The sequence below is a fragment of the Acomys russatus genome, chromosome 16 (genome assembly GCF_903995435.1).
Source record: "Acomys russatus chromosome 16, mAcoRus1.1, whole genome shotgun sequence".
In the NCBI taxonomy this organism is placed as follows: Eukaryota; Metazoa; Chordata; class Mammalia; order Rodentia; family Muridae; genus Acomys; species Acomys russatus.
The window spans coordinates 33,527,450-33,553,159 of NC_067152.1; the positions used below are offsets into that span (position 1 = coordinate 33,527,450).

General features: G+C 46.9%; 1 protein-coding gene across 1 annotated transcript in view; it reads right to left on the minus strand.

Moving 5' to 3' along the window:
- The window catches only part of Pitpnc1 (phosphatidylinositol transfer protein cytoplasmic 1), a 267,470-nt gene extending 248,103 nt beyond the window's left edge, over window positions 1-19,367 (minus strand). Inside the window, exon 1 of the mRNA XM_051158946.1 lies at window positions 18,477-19,367. Within this exon, the coding sequence (XP_051014903.1) occupies window positions 18,477-18,524 (48 nt within the window). The 5' untranslated portion in view covers window positions 18,525-19,367. The remainder of the gene's footprint in view (window positions 1-18,476) is intronic.
- Between the last annotated feature and the right edge of the window lie 6,343 nt (window positions 19,368-25,710).

The following is a 25,710-nucleotide window of genomic DNA, read 5'->3' on the forward strand; positions in this document are numbered from 1 at the left end:
ACTGTGGGCTACGCAGCAAGACCCTGTTGCAGGAGGGAAGGAAAAAAAAAAAAAGCACAGGAAAACTGTAAAGGCGGCTCGGCAGTTAAGAGCACTTGTGATTCTTACAGGGGCCCAGGTTCAATTCCCAGCCCCCAGATGGCGGCTCACCACCATCTATAACTTCATTGCCAGTGTAGATCCAATGCCCTCTTCTGACTTCCATGGCTTCCAGCCACGAAAGTGGTGCACGAACATATACGCAGGCAAACTACTCATACGCATAAAATAAGAATAAATTTTAAAATAATAATAATTTTAAGAAAAAAAGCTCAGGAAAAAAAGTAAATAAAAAGAACGTGTCCCCATCTTCAATAGGATGAGGTTAAGTCTCTAGCTTGCGCGGTATAACCCATGCCCTAGTAACAAAAGCAACCCAAGTTACCAAGCTCTCTGCATGTGGGAGGGCTAGATAACTACTTTCTTATCTTCCCCCCCCCCATATCATTAAGCAAAAGAGCTATTTTCACAGCCTTTTTTTTTTTTTGAGTACTGAAAAAACCATGGTCAGAAAAAAAAAAACCATGCTCAGCAACCAGGGATCGTGAAAGAAGGAGATGTGCGTGTGTGTGCTGTTATTTCAGAACAGGTGAACTCAGCAAAACCTTTCCTAAGAGAGTCACGTCACCAGGGCACTAACCCTGGCAAATTACACATTCCAGAAGACATGCGCAGCGGGGTTCAAGGATGAGGTTCTCTTCTGGTAACTTGTGTCTTCTGGAAAACCACCTGTCCAAGCTATAGAGCAACGGTAGCCATGGTCTGGAGGAACGAAGACCCTCAGTGGGTGTGCCCCACACACAGTTTAGTGGTACACGCCTGTAGTCCCAGCTACTTGGGAGGCTAAGGTGGACAGCTCATAAGCCCAGGAGCTCAAGACCAGCCTGACCACATGTGGTGCACATCTTTAATGCCAGGAGGCAGGGACTGGCACATTTTAGTGAACTTGAGATCAGCTTGGTCTACACAGCAAATTCCAGACGCGCAGAGGTATGCACAGACCACAAAGCCGGCCTCAGTAGCAAAATGAGACCCTATCTCACAGAAAGAAGAGGAAGAGGAGGGGCAGGAGGAAGGTTGGCAAGATGGCTGGGCAGCTTGGTGAGTTAAAGGCCCATGCCACCAAGCATGACAACTTCAATTTAATCGCAAGGACCCCAGAAGGTAGAACAGGAGAGCCAAGGCCTGCAAGGTGACCTCTGACCCCCATACACATACATGCAATAAAGTAATTCAAGTGAAAAAGTAATGTAATGAAAAATTCAGCATCTAATGAAGGCTCATGATGTAGCTCAGTGGTGTGCGCAAGTCTCTGGATTCAGTCCTCAGGACCTCCAAAACAATGATGACGATGACGACGACAATGAAGGGAGAAAAAACGTCAAGATTTCTCCACGGAACATCACCGGGTATATCAACCATACTCCAGTCTAGGCCCCATGCCCAGGAGAAGTAGGCTCACACAAAGCAGACTCCACACTTTATTCTGTAGTGGTATGTTTTGTTGGTTTGTTGTTGTTGTTGGTTTTTTGTTTTGTTTTGTTTTGCTTTTTTTGGTTTTTCGAAATAGGGTTTCTCTGTATAGCTTTGGCTGTCCTAGACCCACTTTGTAGTCCAGGCTGGCCTTGAACTCACAGCGATCTGCCTGCCTCTGCCTCCCAAGATCAGGGATTAAAGGTGCCCAACACCACGCCCGGCTCTTACTGGAGTTTTGTTTCTTTTGATTTTCTCTTTTCTTTTTTTGTTTTACTGTTGTTTTGAAAGAGAAAGGGAGAGAAAACTTGAAGGTGACTGGGTAAGGAGATAAGGAGGATCTGGGATAAACTGGGTGAGGGGAAGGAATGTGATCAACATAGTTTATGAAAACATAAAATTAAAAAAAAAAAATCTAGTGAGACCCCGATTGTGGGCTAGTGAGCCAAAAGCTCTATTTGTAGACATCATTAAGAATGACAAGAAGGAAAATGTTACAATGTTCATGTATTAACAAGCCATTATACTGACTTAAATTATTTTTCTCCCAAGTTAAACATTTATAAAATTCTAAGAAAATAAGGTAACATTTTAACCGTACTTCCTTGCTGAGAAAAGGAGCCCAATTAATGTCTGTTTCTACCTTGCACAGGAATAAAGCATTATCCCTAATCAAATATTCTGCCCTCCACTTTAGCAGAACACTTGTCAGTACCAACTCTGCTTGTCTGAAATGCTTCAAAAATTCATGTGTGTGTGTGTGTGTGTGTGTGTGTGTGTGTGTGTGTTTTCTTATTTAGTTAAGTGTTTTGAAGCCAGTGCACTTTTATTCAGGGCTGGAGAGATGGCTCAGCAGTTAAGGGCACTTGCTGTTCTTGCAAAGGACTGCAGTTCAGTTCCAACACCCACATCAGGAGGCCAGCTCACAACTCCAGCACCAGGGGCTCCAACGCTCTCTTCTGGCCTCTGCAGGTACCTGCACTCATGTGCACATAGCCACACATTGACACACATAGACATGAACAAATAACAAATTAAATCCTTATTTTAAAAAGCATCTTATTGGAGGGGCTGGAGATGCCGCTCAGGGATAGAGCTCCTCTCTAGTAGGTGGAAGGCCCTAGCTTTGATCTCCAGAACCTTCCCTCTGAAAAAGATGTCTTAGTCCACATGCAGTGTGATGCTGAAAGAATAACATTAATTTGTCCATTTGGTTTGTAAACTGTCTGAGCAACTGCCTAGCAGGCACAAGATCCTAGGCTCAATCTCCAGTACTGGAAGACGGGTAGCAACAAGCCTGCAACTTTGATGACCATCATCTCCGGGACAGAAAACAAGAAGCTCTGAACAACGGTACGTTTTGATCACCTCTGAGACCTCAGACTTTCCTTCCAGTCAGCTTACTTGCAGGCCAACAGTTTGGAGTTCTCAGAGGCCTAACGGGGCCTGTCTGTTCCCAGCGTTATTTTGAGACGCTAATTTAGAGCGAGTCACAGGTGCTCCGGAGCTCACGTCCCAGCAGATGATGCCTCTGAAAAGCCAAAGGTTTCTGCTGCCATTAAAAGGAATAATTCCCAGGAGTGTAGGGGTGGTTCTCTTTTTAGAGCACAGATGACAAAAGTTCTTTTCAAAGAGAAATATGATTCATTATTAAAGTGTACAGAGAAATAGCTCGGCTTAATGCTTATGCTAAGTCGCCCCACCACCCCTTTTATGGGACCAAATCCTGCCATGTTGTCCAGGCTGAGCTTGAGAAATTAATCAAAACTTTTTTTTTTTTTTAATTATTTACTTCTACTTTATGTGCATTGGTATGTATGTCTGTGTGAGGGTGTGAGGATTCTAGAGCTAGAGACAGACATGAACCGCCATAGGGGTGCTGGGAATTGAACCCAGGTCCTCTAGAAGAGCAGTCAACGCTCTCAACCACTAAACCATCTTTCTAGCCCCAAAACCTTTTGTTGTTGTTGTTGTGTTTTGGTTTTTTTGTTTTGTTTTTGAGACAGGGTTTCACTGTGTAGCCGAGGCTGTCCTGGAGCTCTCTCTGTAGACCACGCTGGCCTCCAACTCAGAGATCCACCCCCCCAACCCACCCCCACCCCCCGAGTGAGTGCTGGGATTAAAGGCATATGCCACCATTACCCGATCCAGCTGCTTGGTTTTTGTCCTGATGGTGGTGGGGACTCGAACCAAGGCCCAGAGTACATCTACAAATCAGACTTTAACATTCATAGTTTCATTCATAGAGTCCCCTGTGCTACCTCCATGAAGGATCTACCCCGCTGGCCTGCTTACAAATATACTGACAAAACTATTGCCAGGTGGGCAACAAAGACACACACCTGGTCAAAGAGCTGAGCGACAGCGAACCTGTAAATGAGAAATCTGGAGTCACAGGTTGTTGCTGGGGGAGAGGAGTTGCAGTCCTCCACAACACCGCTAAAAAGCCCTGATTCAGGTAGGTAACCCCACACATCTCCTCTGTCTGCTCCTGCAGGAATTCCCTAATTAAACAATGGACTGCAACGGAAAAGACATGGAAGGCAGGAGGTGGGGATGTGTAGGCAAGAAAAGGCTTGAAGGGGAGAAAGATAATGACAGTTGGGGGAGTAAGATCAAAATACCTGTGTGTGAAATTGTGGACTAAACTAAGTAAATAAGTAAACTACAGCCAAGCCACACACCCCCACCAAGCCCTCGAGCCACAGGGTAACTGGCTAGTTCCTTACTGGGAGTTGACAGAAGCGAGAGCCAGCTTACACAGTTTATATGTCAGACAGGAAAACGGAGATGGCGGAGATAAACAGGAGAGTGTGCGTGCAGCCCTGGGCTTTCTAGGGAGTGCGATCCTACAAGAGACTTTCCAGGAAGCTTGGGTACGGGCGCTATTACAATCTATAAACTGTCCGTTTTCAAAGTCACAAGCCTTTTGCCAAAGACAGGAGCTGTGCCATCCTAAGAATAAATTAGCGGCCATGCGCAGACGTGCAAAGACTGAAATCCCAGCACCAGGATAGCTGAAGCAGGGGGTCCTCAATTTCAAGGAATATGTAGCAAAAAAATAAAAATAAAAATCCAGTCTCAAAAATTAACAAAAGAAAGAAAGAGCGAGAGAAGGGAGAAAAGAAAGACAAAGAGTAAGTGGGGCTGAGGGTGGCACTCCATGGTAGGTGCTCGCCCCCAGCACAGGAAGAGAAAGGAAAAGCCTGCTATAATTAAAACTAGGAAATACAAGAGACATGCCAGGAAATATAAAGAATTCGGTGAATAAGACCCAGTGAAGCGGCTAGGGATGGTTGCATACACCTTTAATCCCAGCACTCGGGAGGCAGAGGCAGGCAGATCGCTGTGAGTTCAAGGCCAGCCTGGTCTACAAAGAGAGTTCCAGGACAGCCAGGGCTACACAGAGAAACCCTGTCTCCCGAGGAAAAAAGAAAAAACAAAGACCGTGGAGGCTTGGTGTGGCGGATCTCAATGAATTCAAGGCCAGCCTGGTTTACATAGTGAGCTCCAGGATGGCCAGCCCTATAGAGACACTGTCTCAAAATAAACACACAAACAAAAACCCAGTGAAGATTTAAACAATTTAATTATAGTAAAATCTCAATTAATAGTGATTTTTTTTTCCAGTCTTCCACTGATTCCTTTCTTACAAGCATGAAGATGACAGGGTTGTAGTGGCACACGCCTTGGGACACAGAGGCAGGGGATCTCTGAGTTGGGGGACAGCCTGGTCTACAAGAGTTCTAGGATGGCCAGGGCTATACAGAGAAACCCTGTCTGGGTTGGGTAGAAGAGGAAGCATAAAAATCAGGGTTTTTTTCCTAGTGCAAAAGTACACAGACTATCACCGGGCGTGGTGGCGCACGCCTTTAATCCCAGCACTCGGGAGGCAGAGGCAGGCGGATCGCTGTGAGTTCAAGGCCAGCCTGGTCTACAAAATGAGTCCAGGATGGCCAAGGCTACACAGAGAAACCCTGTCTCGAAAACCAAACAAACAAAAAAAACAAAACAAAACAAAACAAAACAAAACAAAAGTACACAGACTTAGAAATTTCCAAACGAGGCCTTCATATAACTAATTTAATCAGACCATAATGGGGAGGTTGTCTGTGTGAGTGTGTACCTATCTGTATATGTGTATCTGTGTGCATAGTATGTGTGAATGTGTGCATGTCTCTGTGAGTATGTATGTGCATGAGTGTGGGTCTGTGTGTTTCTCTGTGTCTGTATATGAGCATATGTGTGAATACGTATGTCTGTGTATGTGTTTGTGTGAGTGTGCCGCTATGTCTGTATATTAGTGTTACATGTAGACATATATGTGAATGTGTGTATGTCCCTGTGTGTGTGAATATCCATGTGTTTCTGTGTTTCTCTCTGTGTGTGTGTGTGTGTGTGTGTGTGTATATAACAGAGAGTAAGTGTGGGTCAGGGAGCAATCTTTGGAGATTAGCCACTTAGATTAAGTGCATAAATAACATTATTATAGGGTATCATCAAATTACATTTGTTTGGCCACTCTTAGCTGGGGTGATTCAGTCTGGGAAAGAAACACCACCCTAAGATAGCCAGATAGAATGCTGGGGAATTACAGGAGCTGATGATCTTCCTGTGTTTGGAACACAGGAGAGACAGAAAGTTCATGCTTCGGCTGAACTTAAAAGGAGGAGAGAGAAAGACAAAAACCAGGGCTGAGGAGATGGCTTGGTGGGTCAGACTGAACAAGCTTGAGGACATAAGTTCGAATCTCCAGTACCCATCCAGAAAGCCAGCGTGGCAGATGTGCTGTGTGACCTGAGAATTACCTGAGGAAATGGAGCTCATCAGGGTTGATGAGCTGGCTGCCAGACTAGCTCCAGACTGAGTGAGAGACTGTCAGATGGAGTGAGGTAGAGAGTCATAAAGGACACCAATGTCCTCCTCTGACCTCCATGCACGCGTGCGCGTGCACGCGCGCGCACACACACACACACCTGGGCATGATACAGGCCTGTGATTCCAACACTTGGGGAGGCTAAGGCAAAAGGATAGTGCGTTCAAGGCCAGTCTAGGGAAACCCTAACTTTAAATAGACAGACAGACAAAAAAGCTAAGAGAAGTGGAAGGAACCATGAGATAATCTCATCAGCTGATGAGAACTATACGCTGGCTACTCGTTTCGATACAAGAACTTGACTCCCACCACCTCTGAAGATGCGTTTTTAAGGGAAGGCTCTTTCTGTCAGTGTGCTGGGAAACGAGAAAGTGAGTCACTTTTTAATACTCGCTGTTAAAGCCTTGATAAGCTCTGACCTCAGTGTTGCTAAGTAAACGAAACGCACTGCATGATGCTGTTCAGACAGCCGACCAGGAAGTGGTGGGTAACCCCAGACTCCTTCCTTTGTCATCGTTGATATAGCCAGCGGCCAAGACAGAATGTCCCCACAACCGAGTGCATTTTGAGCGATGTGCCCTGCCTAGCCCAGGGGGCATTCTGTCAACCTAGAGAGAAGCAACTGAGACACCATTTAAATGGCCGGGGAGCCCAGTTGTCTTGAGGACCTCTCGAAGACTGGACCCCCCAACAAGAACTGGCTATGTATGGGAACCCAACTCCTCCCAAGCAGCAATGCTGGGGTCACTCTGCCTGGGAGTCTTCGCAAAGGAGCTAAATCAAAGAAGATCTGAAGAGCTATTTCTTCCTCCGCCCACAGTGGCCTGAAGCCTCCAGCCCCAAGACCTGCAGTATCCCGCAGCCTGCACTGGCCCTGGGTCCACTTCTCAGCAATAATTGTGTTTCCCTCCCTAGTTCTGACCTAAATCACAGCCATTTGGTTCAAATCTGGCACATATGTTTTGCCCGCTCTGTCTCAGAAGAGGACACAATTTCTGGAAAGCTGTCTAGCCCTGAGACAGCTACAGCCATTTCCTGGAGGCCTTTTTTTTTTTTTTTTTTTTTTTTGGTTTTTCAAGAAGTCTCTGTGTTAGCCTTGGCTGTCCTGGACTCATTTTGTAGCCCAAGCTGGCCTCGAACTCACAGCAATCCATCTGCTTCTACCTCCCGAGTACGTCACCACGCCCGGCCCCTGGAGGACTTTTCAATTCACTCATAATTTCCAGTTCAGACCTTCCTACTGGTACAGTTCTCTGAAACTGCTGCTCAAATAACCCTATGCACCTCTTTAACTTTATTTTTTGCTCTGTGTGTGTGTGTGTGTGTGTGTGTGTGCTGCATTAGTCTGAGAATGCTGGGGCACACCTGCCACAGCATGTGTTCAGATCTGACCTCACTTTCCATCTTGTTTGAGACAGAGAACTTCTATTGTTATGGGGGTTTTGTTGTTGTTGGGTTGTTGTTTTGTTTTGTTTTTTGTTTTCTGCATAGGCCAGATGCTGGCTGGAAAGCATCCAGAAAGACTGCTGGCTGAGTCTAGACATTCTTATTATGTTTCCAGCTTTTAGTCATCCATCCATCCATCCATCCATCCAAACAGGGTTTCTGTGTAGCGTTGACTATCCTGGAACTCACACTGTAGAGATCCACCTGCCTCTGCCTCCCAAGCACTGGGACTAAAGGTGTGTGTCACCACCGTCCTCCACGTCCCCCTTCTAATGTGACGGCTTGAGAGTCAAACTCAGGTTCTCATGCTTGGCCAACAAGCACTTCTGCCACCTCTGTCTCTTGAGCCATGTTTTAAAAGCTTTACTGATTTGTATTGTACATAGCAACCCAGCTGTTCCTCACCTGCCCCTGGTGCAGGGACCTGTACATGTCAGCAGGCACTCAGCTACTAACCTACATGCCCAGCTAGACATCCTTGACTTCAAAATATGCCCAGTGTCTTCTGTTCCTTGAGCTCCCAAAAGGCAGCGATTGTGTCTGCCTTGCTTGCAGCACTGTCTGCTTGCAGCACTGGACACCCAGCAGGAGGCTTAGACTGTATCTGGGAAATGAATTTAACTCACAGCTATTTCTCTCCTCCAAAGGAGTCTTTCAGTGGAGCCCACTGGCCCATGCTAGGCAGAAGGGCCCCATCCTGTCTATATATGATCCTCTGCCCTGGAACATGGTGGTCCTGGACCAACTAGTGACTTCTTTTGCAGAGTCCCAGAAGTCAGAGATAACAAAGACAAAAGTTGCCGGGCGGTGGTGGCTTTAATCCCGGCACTTGGGAGGCAGAGGCAGGCAGATTGCTGTGAGTTAGAGACCTGCCTGGTCTACAGAGTTACAAGACGGCCAAGGCCACACAGAGAAACCCTGCCTGGAAAAAACAAAAAAATAGAAAACAACAACAAAAACAAAAAACAAAGACAAGAGTTTAAAACTTAAAAAAAAAAAAAAAAAAAAGAGTTTAAAACTTGCAGCCCATGCGGGGCATGGTGGTGCACACCTTTAATCCCAGCATTCGAGAGGCAGAGGCAGGTGGATCGATGTGAGTTCGAGGCCAGCCTGTTGCACAAAGCTAGTCCGGGACAGCCAAGGTTACACAGAGAAACTCTGTCTAAAAACAAAAACAAAAACAAAACAAAACAAAAAACTTGCTGTAGACACCTTCCATTGATTTTTTTTTTCCATTGATTTTTCAAAGAATCAAGTGCCATGTCATAAAAAGGGTGACATGGCAGGAAACGAAAAGTGGCTTCTAGAAGCCAATCTTTATTTGTTTTTGTTTTTCAAGACAGGGTTTCTCTGTATAGCCTTGGCTGTCCTGGACTCACTTTGTAGACCAGGCTGGCCTCGAACTCATGGTGATCTGCCTACCTCTGGCCCTGAGTGCTGGTTTTAAAGGTGTGCGCCACCACGCCTGGCTTTATAAGCCAATTTTTAATTGGCAAGAAGGCAGAAAGTAGGGACCTTAGTTCTCCAACTGTAAGGAACTTTATTTGGTCATAACCACATAAGCCTTCCAAAAAGAAGGGAGCCGAGATGACATGCGACTTCAACTTCCTGAGGCCCTGAGCAGAAGATCCACCAGGTCATACCCTGACTTGTGACTTACAGAAGCTGGGAAATGATAAATGGTTGCTATCTTCCAACGTTTTTATTTAGTGTGTGCATGTCCACATACATGCCATGGCGTGCCTGAACTCACCAATCTTGGCAGCAAGTGTCTTCATCTGATCCTTCAGCTCATCAACCCAGGTGTTGTCTTAAGCCATTGAATTTCTGATAATTCTTTTACCTTTTTTTTTACGGGGGGCGAGGGGAGGAGGAGGGGAGAGCGGAAGGGTCTCACTGTGTAGCTCTGGCTGTCCTGGAACTCACTATGTAGACCAGGCTAGACTAAAACGAACAGACATCTGCCTGCCTCTGCAAGGGCTGAGATTAGAGACATGTGCCACTACACCCAACTCTTTTTTTCACCTTTACACTTGATCTTAGCCAAAAGGCCAAGAAGCGATTCATCTTTGAAGATTTATTTTGCATCTGTGGGATGACTGGGAGAGTGGGAGTGGCACACGCCTTAAATCCCAAACTTGAGAGGCAGAGAGAGGTGGATCTTTGCAACTTAGAAGCCAGCCTCATCTACAGTGTGATTCCAGGCCAGCCAGGGCTCCAATCTCAAATACTGTTTGGTGTTTGCTATGTGTCTGTGTGAGTGTATGGCGTATGTGCGCTCAGAGGCCAGAAGTGGGCTCCAATCTCCTGTGGCTGGAGTTACAAACAGTCGGTGTCTCTCCTCCACCCCATGGTGGTGTTGGGAACACAACCTCAGGCTTTTCTTTTTCTTTCTTTCTTTTTTTTTTTTTTTTAATTTAATTATTTATTATGTATACAGTGTTTTGCTTGAATGTACACCTGCATGCCAGAAGAGGGCACCAGATCTCATTATAGATGCTTGTGAGCCACCATGTGGTTGCTGGGTATTGAACTCAGGAACTTTGAAAGAGTAGGCAGTGCTCTTAACCTCTCTGAGCCATCTCTCCAGCCTACCTCAGTCCTTTTCAAGAACAGCACATGCTCAATCCCTGAGCCATTTCCCAAGCTCAAGCTTCTTTTATTTTTTATTTATTTTTTTTTTTAAGATTTATTTATTATGTATACAGTGTTCTGCCTGCACATACACCCACAGGCCAGAAGAGGGCACCAGATCTCATTATAGATGGTTATGAGGCACCATGTGGTTGCTGGGAATTGAACACAGGACCTTTGGAACAGCAATCAGCGCTCTTAACCTCTGAGCCATCTCTCCAGCCCTCAAGCTTCTTTTAATATAAAAGTGTTTTGCACACTAGGCAAGCACCTGCCCCACCACACTGAGAGGGCTACCTCAGACGGTGGTCAGGACCAAGGGGACCTATTAGGAGGTGTTTGACTGCAAGCCTGTCCCAAGGCCCATTTCCACTGAGCTCTACTTAAAAGAGTGAGCCCTGAAAGTGGGCAGTGCGGAGGCCATTTGTGAGAGCTATATTTTCCATAATTTAAAAAAAAAAAATTTGAAATTACTTTCTATTTTCCAGATGACCAATTCTGCAGTTTATAATATGTATGACACACTTGAGTTCGGCTTAATAGCCTAGAAAAAAAAAGAATCTCCATTGGGAATCCCACAAAATTCCCAATTTCCAGGAGGAGTCTGGGAGCCCTAGGGATGTGATTTAGAATTTGCCTTTTCATCTTCCATGGGATGGAATCAGCCACACCCACAACCTACCCCTTTTTATTTATTTATTGTGTATATAGTGTACACCTGCAGGCCAGAAGAGGGCACCAGATCTCATTATAGATGGTTGTGAGCCACCATGTGGTTGCTGGGAATTGAACTCAGAACCCCTGGAAGACCAGCCAATGCTCTTAACCTCTGAGCCATCTCTCCTGCCCAATAAATACATTTTAAAAAGACAGACAGACAGACGACAGACGAAAACATCTCTCACTTCTTTGAATGTCAGTTACTATTCATACAACCTGATGCAGAGCTCCTAAGACAACTTTTAAGAACCTTAGGGTTGGGGCTGGAGAGATGCTGAGCCACGAAAAGCACTTGCTGAGGCCCCAGCTTTGGTTCCCAGCACCCACACGGCAGCTCACAACCACCTGTAACTCCAGTCCCAGAAGACCTGATGCCCTCTTCTGGGCTCCATGGCCACTGCATTCATGTGTTAAACATGCATACAGGCAGGAAGCATTCACACAAATGAAATGAGAATAATTTAAATCTTAAAAAAAAAAAAAAAAAAAAAACCAAGATCCTTAGTGATGAGGACAGAGTTCCTGTTTAGAATGCCTAAGTCCTTGGGTTTGAGACCCCCAACAACTATCTCCACATTGTGAAAGTGAATAATCAAACTACCACATTCAAATGGCTTTTGTATGCTTACCAGGCATGGTGGCACACACCTAAAATCCCAGCACTTGGGAGGCAGAGGCAGGTGGATTGCTGTGAGTTCAAAGCCAGCCTGGTCTACAAAGTGTGTCCAGGAGCAGCCAAGGCTACATGAAGAAACCCTGTCTCAAAAACGAACACAAAGAAAAAAAAACAGAATGCTTTTTTCCCCCTCCAGGTGCACAATCTGTTCTACATCACGGATGTCCCCTTAAATGACCGGGTTAAGGGCAGTGTCCCTTCCCCACACAAAGTCAACTTCCCAGCCCCCGCCAGCAGGCCTGCCTCTGTTCCTTGTCTATTCCATCAGTGGTGGAAGACTGCACTTAGCCATTAACCCTGGGTGCCACTCAGGAGCAAGACTCTACAGGACAGCAGGGTGGCTCCGTGAACACTGTTCCCTGCCATGAATGACACTGGCTAAGGAAGCTACTACGATCACTCGGAAACCAAACTCAGGGTCCTGGCCTTGCTTCCCCTCAACTAGGAACAGTCAGAAAATGAAAAGCAAAAGGCTTTTTGTGTGCTTGTTTAAGATGCTTTCTATACTCTGAGGAACCTTTAGCATCAGTCAAGGGTACCACTTTTTTTTTTTTTTTTTTAAAGATTTATTTATTTATTATGTATACAGTGCTCTGCCTGCATGACAGAAGAGGGCATTAAATCACATTATAGATGGTTGTGAGCCACCATGTGGTTGCTGGGAATTGAACTCAGGACCTTTGGAAGAATAGCCAGTCCTCTTAACCTCTGAGCCATCTCTCCAGCCCCAAGGGTACCACTTTTTACAACACAAAAAGTGGACGCTACTATCAGTGTTAAAAACCTCTTTCTAAGTGGGTGGTAGTAGCACACGCCTTTAATCCCAGCCCTCGGGAGGCAGAGGCAGGTGGGATCTCTGTGAGTTCCAGGACAGCCTAGGCTACAAAAGCGAGTTCCAGGACAGCCAGGGCTACACAGAGACACCCTGTCTGGAAAAAACCAAACAAAATAAAAACCTCTTTCCTTCAAGGTCTGCAGGTGCTTGCAGAAGCACTCTGTCCATTTCCAGTGGAGGGCGAGGATGCCCTCACGCCAGCATCTCCATTGACATCCTTCTAGAGCATTGTCCCCAGCTCCCATGATTCTCAGGAACATCAGTGTGGGGACTCTCCTCGGCCAGAGGCTCCTGGGTAGAGTGCTGGGTATGACCAGAAGGGAGCACAAAATGGCATCCTGTGTGCAAGGCTGTCATTTGTCCTCTTTCTTTTCTTTTTCTCCCCTGAGGAGGAGAGGAGACGGTTCTGTTTTTCTTCATTGTGCAGCAAATCCCTAAGGACCACAGAGAAATCCTTACCGGAACACACGTTAATGTGAGGGCAGTCAGGATATTTTTTTTAAATAGCTTTTTTTTTTTTTTAATAAAAAGTAAATTCCTACCTTACGTTCTCTTAGGGTGGGCTTGGGCTCTGGGGAACACTTAGCTTTTTCTTAAGTGCTTTGTTTGTTTATTTATTTACTTATACAGAGTCTTACCAAGTAACCCAGGCTGACTTTGAGCTTTTTAATATGTATTTATTTATGTGTATTGGGGTTTTTTTTTTTTGTTTTGTTTTGTTTTCTTTTTGTTTTGTTTGGCCGCCTGCATGTATGTATGTGTGTGACATGTGTGTCCCGTGCACTTGGAGAGTAAAGTAAGGCATTGGATCCCCTGGAACTGAAGTTATGGATGGTTGCGAGAAACAATGTAAGTGCTGGGAACCAAACCCAAGTCCTCTGCAAAAAACAAGTGTTCTTAACTACTGAGCCATCTCTCAGGTCCATGATCTGGAACTCTTAATTCTCCAGTCTAGGCCTGCCTGGTGCTAGGATTGTGGGCATGCACCACCACATCCAGGTAATAACCTTTGTTTATTTGTTTGTTTGCTTTTAGGTGCTAGGGACTTACTATGGGGCTCCATAAACACTAAGCAAACACCAGACACAACCTAGACACACTTCCAGTAGATTCCAATAGGGAATATACTTCTGTGTCCCCTGAGGAGATACGGGGTCTGAGTCTCCAAGCTACCGTCCACTTGGGAAGGCCCCGTCTACATGCTGTACACCTCCCTGAGGCTTAGGGAGAGCATCTACTACCAATAGGGACCACAGAGAAGCTGCAGCCCTTATAGCCTCCAATGACGCAAGTTCATTGGCAGAAATCAGAAGCCCTGTTCCTGCCCAACCCCCACCTCAGCTAAGAGAGTCCCCTACAGGCCTGGAGCTCTCTGGCTATAGAAATTAGACGCTGCTAATAAACAGCACCTCCAAGTCTAAAATCCTAGACCCCAGATGTTTCACCCCTCCCCCGCCGCCAATTAATAACTTCCCAGCAGGCTTAACGTATGGTTCAAAGATGACTTTAGTTAACACCAGTGAAGCTTCTTGTTGTGGTTGTTTTTAATTACAGTTACTCATCACGGGATGGAGATATATATTTTTTTTCTTTCTTTCTTTCTTTCTTTTTTTAAATCTCATCCAGTGAAAGGACTTTGCCATCAAGCCTGGTGACCTGAGCTCTATCCCCAGGACCTGTTTGGGAGAGAAACCACTCCTCAGGCTATCTGGACCTCCACATACATGGCAGGTATACACACACACACACACACACACACACATACAAATAAATAAACGTAACTTCTCTTTGATCATGGACGGCTAGGGAGAGAGTTCTGACGCTTCTTATGTCCTGAAGTGCTGCGCTCAACCTCCACAACTCTGGTGGGAAGAAAAAAGAGGAGGAGGAAGACTAAAGGAAAGCACTGGGGAGCAAAAACAGGCAGATTTCTGGAGCTCCCTGGCCTGCCAGTCTCACCAACTCCGCAAATGGTTCCAGGCCAGGGAAAGGCCTTATCTCAAAAGGAAAAAAGAAAAAAAAAGGTGATCTGAGACCTGAGAAAGGACACGCAAGGTTAGTCTCCAGCTTCAACATGTACACCAGCACGCACAATCACAATTATCCATGAATGTTAGTTTTTAAAGTCCTTATTCAAAGCCGGGTGTGGTGTCCCACGCCTTTAATCCCAGCACTCGGAGGCAGAGGCAGGCGGGTGGATGTGAGTTCGAGGCCAGCCTGGTCTACAAAGTGAGTACAGGACAGGCAAGGCTAACACAGAGAAACCCTGTCTCAAAAAACCAAAATAATAATAATAATTCTTTATTCAGAAACACTGTGTGTGTGTGTGTGTGTGTGTGTGTGTGTGTGTGTGTGTGTGTAGAGAAAGAGATGGGTACAAAACCCAGGGCTTCAGTCTCGCTCAGCAAGCTCTCTTCCACTGAAACACACACCATTACTGCTCTGCTCTAGACGACAGCTCAGCATTATTTTCTCAATCTCTCGGAGCTGTTCTCTTTCCTGGAACTGGGGAACATTTCATGTGTTAAAATAAGATTGGAGAGAGACTAGAAGTCAATACTACCTGTAACAATTCAAAGGCCCCTGGTTTTCATTTTGACGGTAGTGCTGACTATCTGTTTTCAAGAAATGATTTTCCTTTTCCTGGATTAAACACCGCAAAGAGCGGGGTAAGGAAAAACAAACAATGACATCACCTGCACGCTCCTCCTCGCTTTGCTATTAACTAGTTAGTTGTGCCACCTGGAACATGGTATGTAGCCTTTTTTTTTTTTTTTTTTTTTTTGGCTGGGGTTGGGGGATGGGGCAAGGATGGAGTTTCACAACTGATCTTGAACGCTCCAAAACCTCCAGCCCCGTGCCTCCTCCTCCCAAATGCTGGGATTACTAGCACCAACCATTCGAGGGATACTTGGTAACCCCCAACTCTCCACCAGCAGCCAGAGGCCAAGTGGGGTCAGAGGACAAGGAAAAGGGACAAAGACTAGACCCTGAATCTCTGTCGCTCTCCAAACCCAGGCACTTGCTTCCTTGGCAGAACCCCAATGAGCGAGCGTTACTAACTAATTAACAGCCAGAGTTAATCAGGAACAAGCACCAGAAGACCCACATAGGTATCAGAAACTGGAGCAAAAGGTCAGCTACCACAGAGTACTTAAGTTGCAGGAGCCATCTTCTGCAGGCAGACACTTAAGTTGCTCCCCAGAATCGGGTGTTAAGGCCAGTGGGGCACCACAGAGGCTGTGGGGTGGGCTACCAGTTCAGACACTAAGTGTCTGACATCTGGCCAGCCACCTCTACTTTCCTTACCCATCAACTGATTTGGCTAATCTGAATTCTTCCTCTTTCAGATCTCCTATCTAAACTGCCATTTTTGCATCTCTGACAAAATAGAGAACAATTTCTCAACAAGATCTCAGGCTAGGGCTGTAGCTCAGAAGCAGAGAACCTACCTACCGCGCTCAAGGCCAGTACCACAAAGAGAATAAAACAAAAGAAAAATAAAAGTTACAAAAAATCAGAATATGACCTCATAAAAAACTTAATTAGACCCACTGAGTTACACATTAAGCAATTTATAATTACCCTATAAGTAGTCTGGCTTCCTTGGCCAATTAAGAAAGGTATGGCAGTGCATGCCTTTAATCCTAGCACGTGAGAGGCAGAGTCAGGTGGATCTCAGAATTTGAGGCCAGCCTACAGAGATAGAGGAAAAACCTGTCTTTAAGTAATAAATAAATAAATAAATAAATAAATAAATAAATAAAAGAAAGACCACTTTAATTACTCAAGCGTAATTACTACACGGAATACTTATACTAAACAAACAAATATGGGGGTAGTGCTCTGCCTGGGCGCTTAAGAAAGCACCAGAAGAAAACCAACCAGAGCAGGGGCACACTCACTTTAATCCCAGACACATCTCTCTGAGTTTGAAGCCAGTCTGGTCTAGATAGTGAGTTCCAGGACAGCCAGGACTACATAGAAAGATCCCGGCTCCATAAATAAATTGAAGAAGATTCTAGAACTGGCAGTCTTTGTATGTTTCACTAAGTCTCACCATTGCTCCAGGATTGTACACTCCCCTTTGTCACAACAGTCATAGCAGGAGATACGGAATGGAAGCATGCCTACACCTCCAGGGTGCCCTGAGGTGAGAAGACTTGCCCACACAGCATCAGCACCAGGGAGGTAGGGAGTGTGTGTGTGTGTGTGTGTGTGTGTGTGTGTGTGTGTGTGTGTGAGAGAGAGAGAGAGAGAGAGAGAGAGAGAGAGAGAGAGAGAGAGAGACAGAGAGAGAGAAATCCCATTCATTTGCCTTTCTTCATTCTCCACAAAGCTGTATGCTGCTTCTCCATTGATAAGGTTAAGAGGCACCTAACCACATGCCTTCCACCCTTTAAGACCCAGCTCAAAACGCTGCCACCCCTGAAATGCGCGCAAATTCCAAAGCTTGTTGATAAAGCTGTTGGGGGTGGGGGCATAGCTAAACTCTCCCTCTCAGTCTTTGGCAGCCAGCGTTGGTTTTGTAAACTTCAGGCTACTTTGATCTTGCCTTGGATTGTCCTAGGGTCTCACCTTAACACTGGTGCCAACTGCCAAAGGAAGACTGCTCCCCCCCAGCCAGCCATATCTGAGAAGCACAAAAGCACAGGGCCCCTTTCACAAAGTAGTGAGTAGATCACATGTCTCATAAATTAAATGCACCGGTTTTAAATACAAATACGTTGTGGATCGCTGATTTCATTTGTTGCCACACCAAACCAAACGAGTTTTTTTTTTTTTTTTTTCCTTTCAAATCGCCTTGATTGGCTTCATGTTCTTGCCATGTCCCTGGACAGCACTTGTGAAATATCCAAAGAAGTGGAGAGGTTAAGCGGGAACGAAAGGGAAGCCCGGGCTGGAGTGACCCTCACTGAATCACCGTTTCCTCAATGGCGGAGCTCGCTGTGTGTCGGGGAGGGGGGGGGTGGACGGGAAGAGGGAGAGGCGGGTGATATCGGAAGAATGCAAGCTGACCTGCGCGTGGAGGCCGAGCCCTTGAGCGGTGCGCCCCCCACCCTAAAGCCAGGACACCCAGAGGCCGGAGGGCCGGGCCAAGCGGGCTGGAGCGCCCTCCGGTGGCCACGCCGCAGGCCCCACCACTGGGGCTCTTCCTCAGACCACGCTCTCCACCGCGGAAGAAACGAGACACGCAGAAAGTTTCCAATCCAGGCTGTCAGCAAAGGACAAGCCAGGTCCCTGAGGGAGCCGGGATGCGCGGGCTGGGCAGGAGCCAGTGCCCAGACCCGAGGTCTAAAGGACCCCCTCCAGGCCTCCGACGTGCCCCCAGGCGGCACTCTGGTCTTGCAGATCCCACCCGCGCGGGATTTGTCCCTGCACGCCCACCTTGAAAAGGGGGCGAGAGGACTGTGGTTAACACCACGACGGGGTACCCTCTACACCCCGGCTGCAGAGCATGCTTGGGCTCCTGTTGGACTCTCTCTGTGCATTCGTTTAGTTGGAGGGAGGGGGCGCAACAGCTCCCTGTGACGCATTGTGGTCCCCAGTAATCTGATTCTAAATGTCCCCGAAGAGCCCACCTGGACTCTCCCGCCCTACCCCCAAGTCGCCTTTCCTCCGCCCGGGTGACGAGTGGGAACGGCGAATCCCCTGCCTCCTCCCTCTCCAGCCTCCAGGTTTGGGCGCCAGGGTTTCCCCGCCGCACGCCGTGGACCCGCTGCCCGAGTGGTGGCGGCTGGGGACCCAGAGCGGGCGAGGCCCGCCGCGGTGCCTACCTCGTCCACGGTGAGCGGCATACAGATTCGGTACTCCTTCAGCAGCATGGTCCTGCCGGCCGCGGACCCCAGGAAAGAAGGGGGCGTCCCAGCAGATGAGCAAGGCTGTCGCCCAGCGGAGGGCAAAGGCGCTGGGAGCCGGCAAACGAAGCAGTCCTGGCGGTGCGCTCAGCTCCTGGCTGCCTCCGGACCGCCCTGGAGCATGTCAAGCTTCGGGTCCCGGCGTCTGAGACTCCCCTGCCTCCTTCCTCGCAGAGATCAGCCCTCCGGGTATTGCAAAGTCAGGGACTGAGGGAGGGAGACCCGCAGAAGACAGCTCGAATCAGCAGCTCCTGGCTGGTAGGCGCGGCCACCAGATCAGGACATGCCCGGCGGCGCGCGAGATAGGCAAGAAAGTGGGTGGCAAAGAGATTTCCACAAATTCAAACAAATGCACAAAAGTCACCCTCTCGATCCTCCTCCGAAAGCAGAGCTGAACCTGGCGAGCTGCCCCCCCTTTCCTCCGACCTGTCCACCCTGGGCTAATGTCACCAGGAACACATTGCCACCGGAGCCGGCGATGCTGACTTTCCAAACAAAGGCTCGATGGGCTCCTCTCCCCGGGCGGTAAACAAGATTTCCTGCTCTTTTTTTAGGGCCAGTCCCCGAGTCTCTCCCGAGCTCAGCTGAGAGAGAAAAGGGAAGCCGCGGCCGCCAAGGCTCTGCCCAGCTCTGGGCCCCGGGTGTCTTCAACCTCGGCGGGTAGCTGCCAGCGCCTTTGCGCCCGTCCCCTCCCCCGAGTCCCTCGGCTCTGCAAGCGCCGTGCGTGCCCGTGTGTTTGCAGCTACCTCGCCGCGACTGGAGAGTCCGCGCCGAGCTGCAGTGTGCCTGGGGCAGGGAGGTGGGTGCGGGAGGAGCGAGAGCGACGAGGCTGACATCAGCAGCGGCCGCGGCGGGGAGGGTAGCCCCATCCGGCCAATGGGGAAATGGCAAAGAATGTGGAGGATTTAAACAAAACAGCATGTCTCTCCACGTCTGCTGCCAGACGCTAGGGCAGTCCCAGAACCCACAGCTTCGAGCACCGGGGAGGATCGCAAAGAGAGGCTGTCTTGGACTCTTACAATGTTGGGATCTGTTTTCAAATGTACCCTTGATGCCACAGGGCTTTCGACTTAGTCGCTCCGGAAACCCTCTGCTTTCAAAGTGCACTAGTGTCCCTTGACTTTGGGGGTGGGGAGGTCTTTACTAATGGCCACCTCGAACGTTTCTCTCTGATAGGGTAAGCAAGGCCAGAGCACGAGAAGTGATGTAGCGTGTGGTTTTTTGTTTTTGTTTTGTTTTGTTTGTTTTTTTTTAAACATAGTCTCGAGTCGGAATCTTGCAGTGTGAGTGGTGAAAACAAAGTACAAATGCGCACACACACACACACACAGAGAGGAGAGAGAGAGAGAGAGAGGAGAGAGAGAGCGAGAGAGAGAGGAGAGAGAGAGAGAGAGAGAGAGAGAGAGAGAGAGAGAGAGAGAGAGAGAGAGAGAGAGAGCGAGAAAGCCCTATCGTTGCCAGTTACCTCTTTCTCCCTGGCTCTGCAGTCCTACTGTAGGCTTCCCAGAGCAAAAGAATAGGTTTTCGTGTCAGCACTCCTAAGTTCAAAAAGTCACAGTGAAATGTCAATAAAAATGCCTGGGGTGTTGGTATTTCATCCATATTAAACAGATCTCTCATTTTAACCACAAGAAGCACATTCTTCAGTTGCCTGGGAAGCAGCGTGTAACTGCTGAAGTCTGGTTTTCATTTGTCTGGTATTCATTTTTTTTAAACTTGTTTTCCTGACCCCCCCCCCCCCAATGCATCTACTGCCTATAGGAAAATAATCTGTAAGCATCACTGGTTCTGAGATAGATAGATAGATAGATAAAAAGTTTGTATGTGCCTGCGCTTGTAAGCTCTGGAGACCCACATCCATGCAGAGAGCTTGCACTGGGCAATGCAGACTGTGCAGGCCTCGATATATACCATTTTAAAGTTATGCTCAATAAGTCACTAAGCAATATAGTCGGCATGGGCTAACGTTGTCCCGATGACCCAATGGGGTTTAGAGCTCAGGGGTCCAGCCTCCTAGGAAAATAACACCCTAAGTCTACCTTATATTTTGGTGAAAGAAAGAAACTATTTTCTAAATAAATGCTCCTCAAAGTTGGCTCAGAAATATTTACTGCAGCTAATTAACACTAAACCAAATTCCTTAGGATCGAGAATTTAGTTTGTTTCTACTTTGTTGAGATAGGAGTTTCTCTGTGTAGCCCTGGTTGTCCAGGAACTATCTGTGTAGACCAGGCTGACCTTGAACTCAAAGACTCACCTCTACCTTCCAGTGATAAGAGTAAAGGCATGGGCTACCACTGCCCTTCAAGGTAATTTAAATCTCATTTTGTAGTGTTAAAATAAAAACACATTGGAAGCCTGTGAGACAAAAAGAACCCAAACTGATCCGGGCGTGGTGGCGGCCTCCCAGCACTTGGGAGGCAGAGGCAGGTGGATCGCTGTGAGTTCGAGGCCAGCCTGGTCTACAAAGTGAGTCCAGGACAGCCAAGGCTACACAGAGAGACCCTGTCTCGAAAAACCAAAAAAAAAAAAAAAAAAAAGAACCCAAACTGGTTTTTCTTTCTTCCTCTTCTTCTTCTTCTTCTTCTTCTTCTTCTTCTTCTTCTTCTTCTTCTTCTTCTTTGTGTGTGTGTGTGTGTGTGTGTGTGTGTGTGTGTGTAGTGGCACATAACCACCTTTGCAGTGGCATGCCCTACACAGATTCTCCAGTGTATTTTAGATTATCTCTATACTCTTTATACTATCTAATGCAATATACATACTATGTAAATAGTTGTTATGCTGCATTGTACAGAGAGTAACGACAGGGGGAAATATCTGCATTGTTCAGTCCAGTAGTGTTTTCTTAACATCTTTGATCTGCAGGAGGTGAATCCACAGACTAGGAACCCGCAGACACTGCTGGCTGACTGTAGGCTTTTCTCCCACCTTTTTTCTGTGTAGCCTTGGATGTCCTGGACTCACTTTGTAGACCAGGCCGGCCTCGAACTCACAGCGATCGCCTGCCTCTGCCTCCCGAGTGCTGGGATTACAGGCGTGCGCCACCACCGCCCGGCTTCCCACCTCCTTTTTGCCAGGTGACTTCCCCCAATGGATTCTATTTTCTTTCTTTTACTCTTTATCGCCTCACACAGCTCCAACTCTAGCAACCTGAAAGCCTTTTGGTGATGGCAGGAGGTTCTAGAGTCTGAGTCTGTCTCTCCCACTTCAGCCCACTGGCATTTCTTTTTTTTTTTTTTAATTTATTTATTTTTATGTTATATGTATTGGTGTTTTGCCTGCATGTATGTCTATGTGAGGATATCAGATGTTGGAGCTACAGACAGTTGTGAGCTGCCATATGGGTGCTGGGAATTGAACCCAGGTCCTTTAGAAGAGCAGTCAGTGCTCTTAACCACTGAGCCATCTCTCCAGCCCCCCACTGGCATTTCTTAACCCCAACCCCGGAGGCTGCAGAAGACCTCCACTTTTCTGCTCTGATCCTTTTGCTCATCCCATTGTCTTCTCAGAGAATCCTTCATGCCATCCCAGGCATCTCATGACATCATTTTAAAGCCAAGTAGCGACTACCTGAATATTATGGAAAGTGATGCCGACAGCAATAGGCTGAACTGGTTAGGACCAATACCAGAAGTGACGGTGTTAACGTAACACTCCTGGGAACATATGAGCCAACAGGGAATGAGAAAGCGAGGAGGGCTATAAACTATCTGGGCATGAATTAGGGGTGGCTAGCATTCATTACTATGGTTTTTGTTCTGGGGTTAGGAAGAGTTCATTCATAACTCACTTAGTCTAGGGGAAGAGGGTGCCATCTACTGGTCAACAGTGATTAAGTCCTGCCTTCACCAGCAAAACGAAATGACCATAACAGTACCTTTGTTTCTTTCCTTTCTTTTCTTTTTTCTTTCTTTCTTTGTTTTTGTAGACAGGGCTTCTATGTAGCCCTGGCTGTGCTGAAACTAGTCCTGTAGACCAGAATGGCCTCAAACTCCGAAATCTGCCTGCTTCTGCTTCCCTACAGTTGGGATTAAAGGCATGTGCCACCACCCTCCCTGTCTGAACCTTGATTTCTTTTAAGCCAATGAAAGGTGATGCTATCACGGTAATGGTTGGTGAGAAGGTTCCATTAATGATGGAAAATCACATATAAAATATCACATACTCTTTAATCCCAGTAGAGGCAGGTGGATCAAGGCCAGCCTGGTCTACAAAGTGAGTCCTGGACAGCCAAGGCTACACACAGAAACCCTGTCTCAAAAAAAAAAAAAAAAAAATGTAAATATATATACACACACACACACACACACACACACACACACACACACACAACACATATATACATACATATATAATATATCACATATAAAAATGAGGGCAGGGCACAGAGAAAGTGCTGACTTGGTGTTGACTTGGGACAGATGGCACTTCATTCTGGGAATGCCTGAAAGTTATTTGACAGCACTCTTGTGTTCACTTATTAAATGTGTCAACGGTCCCCCACCCAGCATTTGACTTTGTTGGGATGGGGGTGAACAGGAATCAGTGTAATATCCATCAATCCTATGCAAATGCCTAGCTCCCTCAAACTGGATTGGGACTCACCATCAGCCTCTGAAAGAACTGACTCGGTGGTTTAGAGACTGACTTTCAGCTTGTCCAAAAGGCCTGAGTGGGGGGATGGGGAGGCTGGACTGAGGCTCAGCAGGAGAGCACTCACCATGCTCAGAGCCCAGCAGTGGGAAGGAGAAAGGACCGAAGGAAGATGACAAAAGAGAAAATAGCTGTGAAGGGGCCAGAGCGAAGCCTCAGTGGTTAAGAGCTCTTGGTCCTGAACAGAGAGGCCAGTTCAGTTCTTAGCACCCACGGCCTGTATCTCCAGTTCACTCCTCTTCTGGCCACTGAACGCCCACAAATACACGTGGAAAGGCACATATATGCACATCTATAATCCTAATTTTTAAAAGTCTTACTGGGAGTAATGGTGCACACCTTTAATTCCAGCACTCAGGGATGTGGAAGCAGGCAGATCTCTGTGAGTGTGAGGCCATAGTCTATAGAGTGAGGCCCGGGTCAGCAAGGGCTATGCAGTGAGACCCTGGATACATAGACAGACAGACAGACAGACAGACATGAGAGATAGAATAGCTCTGTTGCCATTCCCATGCTATTTTATATTACCAAAGCAACCCTCGATAAAGGCCCCTCTTTGCTTATCTTAACCTCACCCTGGATTACTTAGCCTGGCACGCTTTTCCACTGTAAAGATACTGTTCTTCTCTTTCCATGCCTTAATCTGTCCTCAAGACCAGCCCCTGCTCAGGAGAATGTAAGACCCACCTCCTCAAAGAGAGAGTATGTGTATCTCTAATGTGGAATCCCTCCACCTTGGCTGCAGTTCTTTAGGAGTTGTCCACCTTCCTTCCTTCTTTTCTTTCTTTATTTTTGGTTTAGTCTTTTTGAGACAGGGTTTCTCTGTGTAGCCTTGGCTGTCCTGGACTCACTTTGTAGACCAGGCTGGCCTCAAATTCATAGCCTGCCTCTGCCTCCCAAGTTTTGGGATTAAAGGCGTGCGCCACCACACCCTGCTTGTTTGTTTGTGTTTTCTGAAATAGTTTCTCTGTTCGGCAGAGCAGGCTGGCCTCCAACTGAGAGATCCACCTGCCTCTCCCTCCCAGGTGCTGGGATTAAAGGCTTGCACCACTATTGCCATGCCTCTGCTGCTGCTGCTGCGCCACCTGGTGTAGTAATACAAAAACCCCAAATTGGAAAGATGGCTCACCAGTTAAGAGCACTGGCTGCTCTTCCAGAAGACCTGGTTGATTCCTATCCCCCACATCTGTTACTCCATATCCATGGGAACCGATACCTTCTTCTAGCCTTCTTGGGTATCAGGCACACACATGATACCCAGACATATATGAAGGTAAAACACTTAACACATATTTTTTTTTTTTTTTTTTTTTGGTTTTTCGAGACAGGGTTTCTCTTTGTAGCCTTGGCCATCATGGACTCGCTTTGTAGACCAGGCTGGCCTCGAACTCACAGCGATCCGCCTGCCTCTGCTCCCGAGTGCTGGGATTAAACGCGTGCGCCACCACGCCCGGCTTTTTTTTTTTTTTTTTTTTTTACAAATGTTTAAATTGGCTTGGGGAGATACCTCAGAGGTGAAGAGCACTGGCAGCACTCCCAAAGTCCTGAATTCAGTTCCCAGAGACCACATGGTGGCTCACAACCATCTATAATGAGATCTGGTGCCCTTGTCCTTGGTGCAGGTGTACATGCAGGCAAAGCACTGTATACATAATAAATAAATAAATCTTAAAATAAAATGTTTAAATTTTTAAAAATGACTGTGGTAAACCAAATAATAGCCTCCGAAGATATCAAATCCTGGCTCTGAGAATCTGAAAATGTTGCCTTATACAGGGTCTTTGTAGATGTGATTAAACTGAGGGTTTTGAGGTGAGGTGGTTATCCTAGATAAGACCTTAAAAGTTTCACAACTGTAGGGCTGGAGAGATGGCCTCAGTGGTTAAGAGAACGATCTGCGCCTCCTAAGGATCTAAATTCAATTCCCAGCACCCACATGATAGCTCACAACTGTCTGTAACTCCAGTTCCAATGAATCTGACACCCTTCTACCAATACACATAAAAATTTAAATATATATATATATTTTTTTTGGTTTTTCGAGACAGAGTTTCTCTGTGTAGTCTTGGCTGTCCTGGACTCACTTTGTACACCAGGCTGGCCTCAAACGGACAGTGATCCACCTGCCTCTGCCTCCCGAGTGCTGGGATTAAAGGCACGCACCGCCATGCCCGGCTAAAATAAATTTTTCAAAGTTTCACAAGTGTATGCAATAGAGAGAGCTAGAACAGTAGCTCTCAACCTTCCCACTGCTGCAACTCTTTAATATAGTTCCACATGTGGTGGTGGCCCAACCATAAAATTACTTTCATTGCCACTTCATAGGTAATTTTGCTATTGTTATGAATCATATTGTAAATATCAGACAAGCAGGATATCTGATGTGCAACCCCTAAAAGGGTCACAGCCCATAGGTTGAGAACCGCTGAGCTAGAAGGAGAGTGGGTACCACAGAAAGGAGAAAAGGGGCTGGGGAGATGGCCCAGTTTTCCTCTTGCTC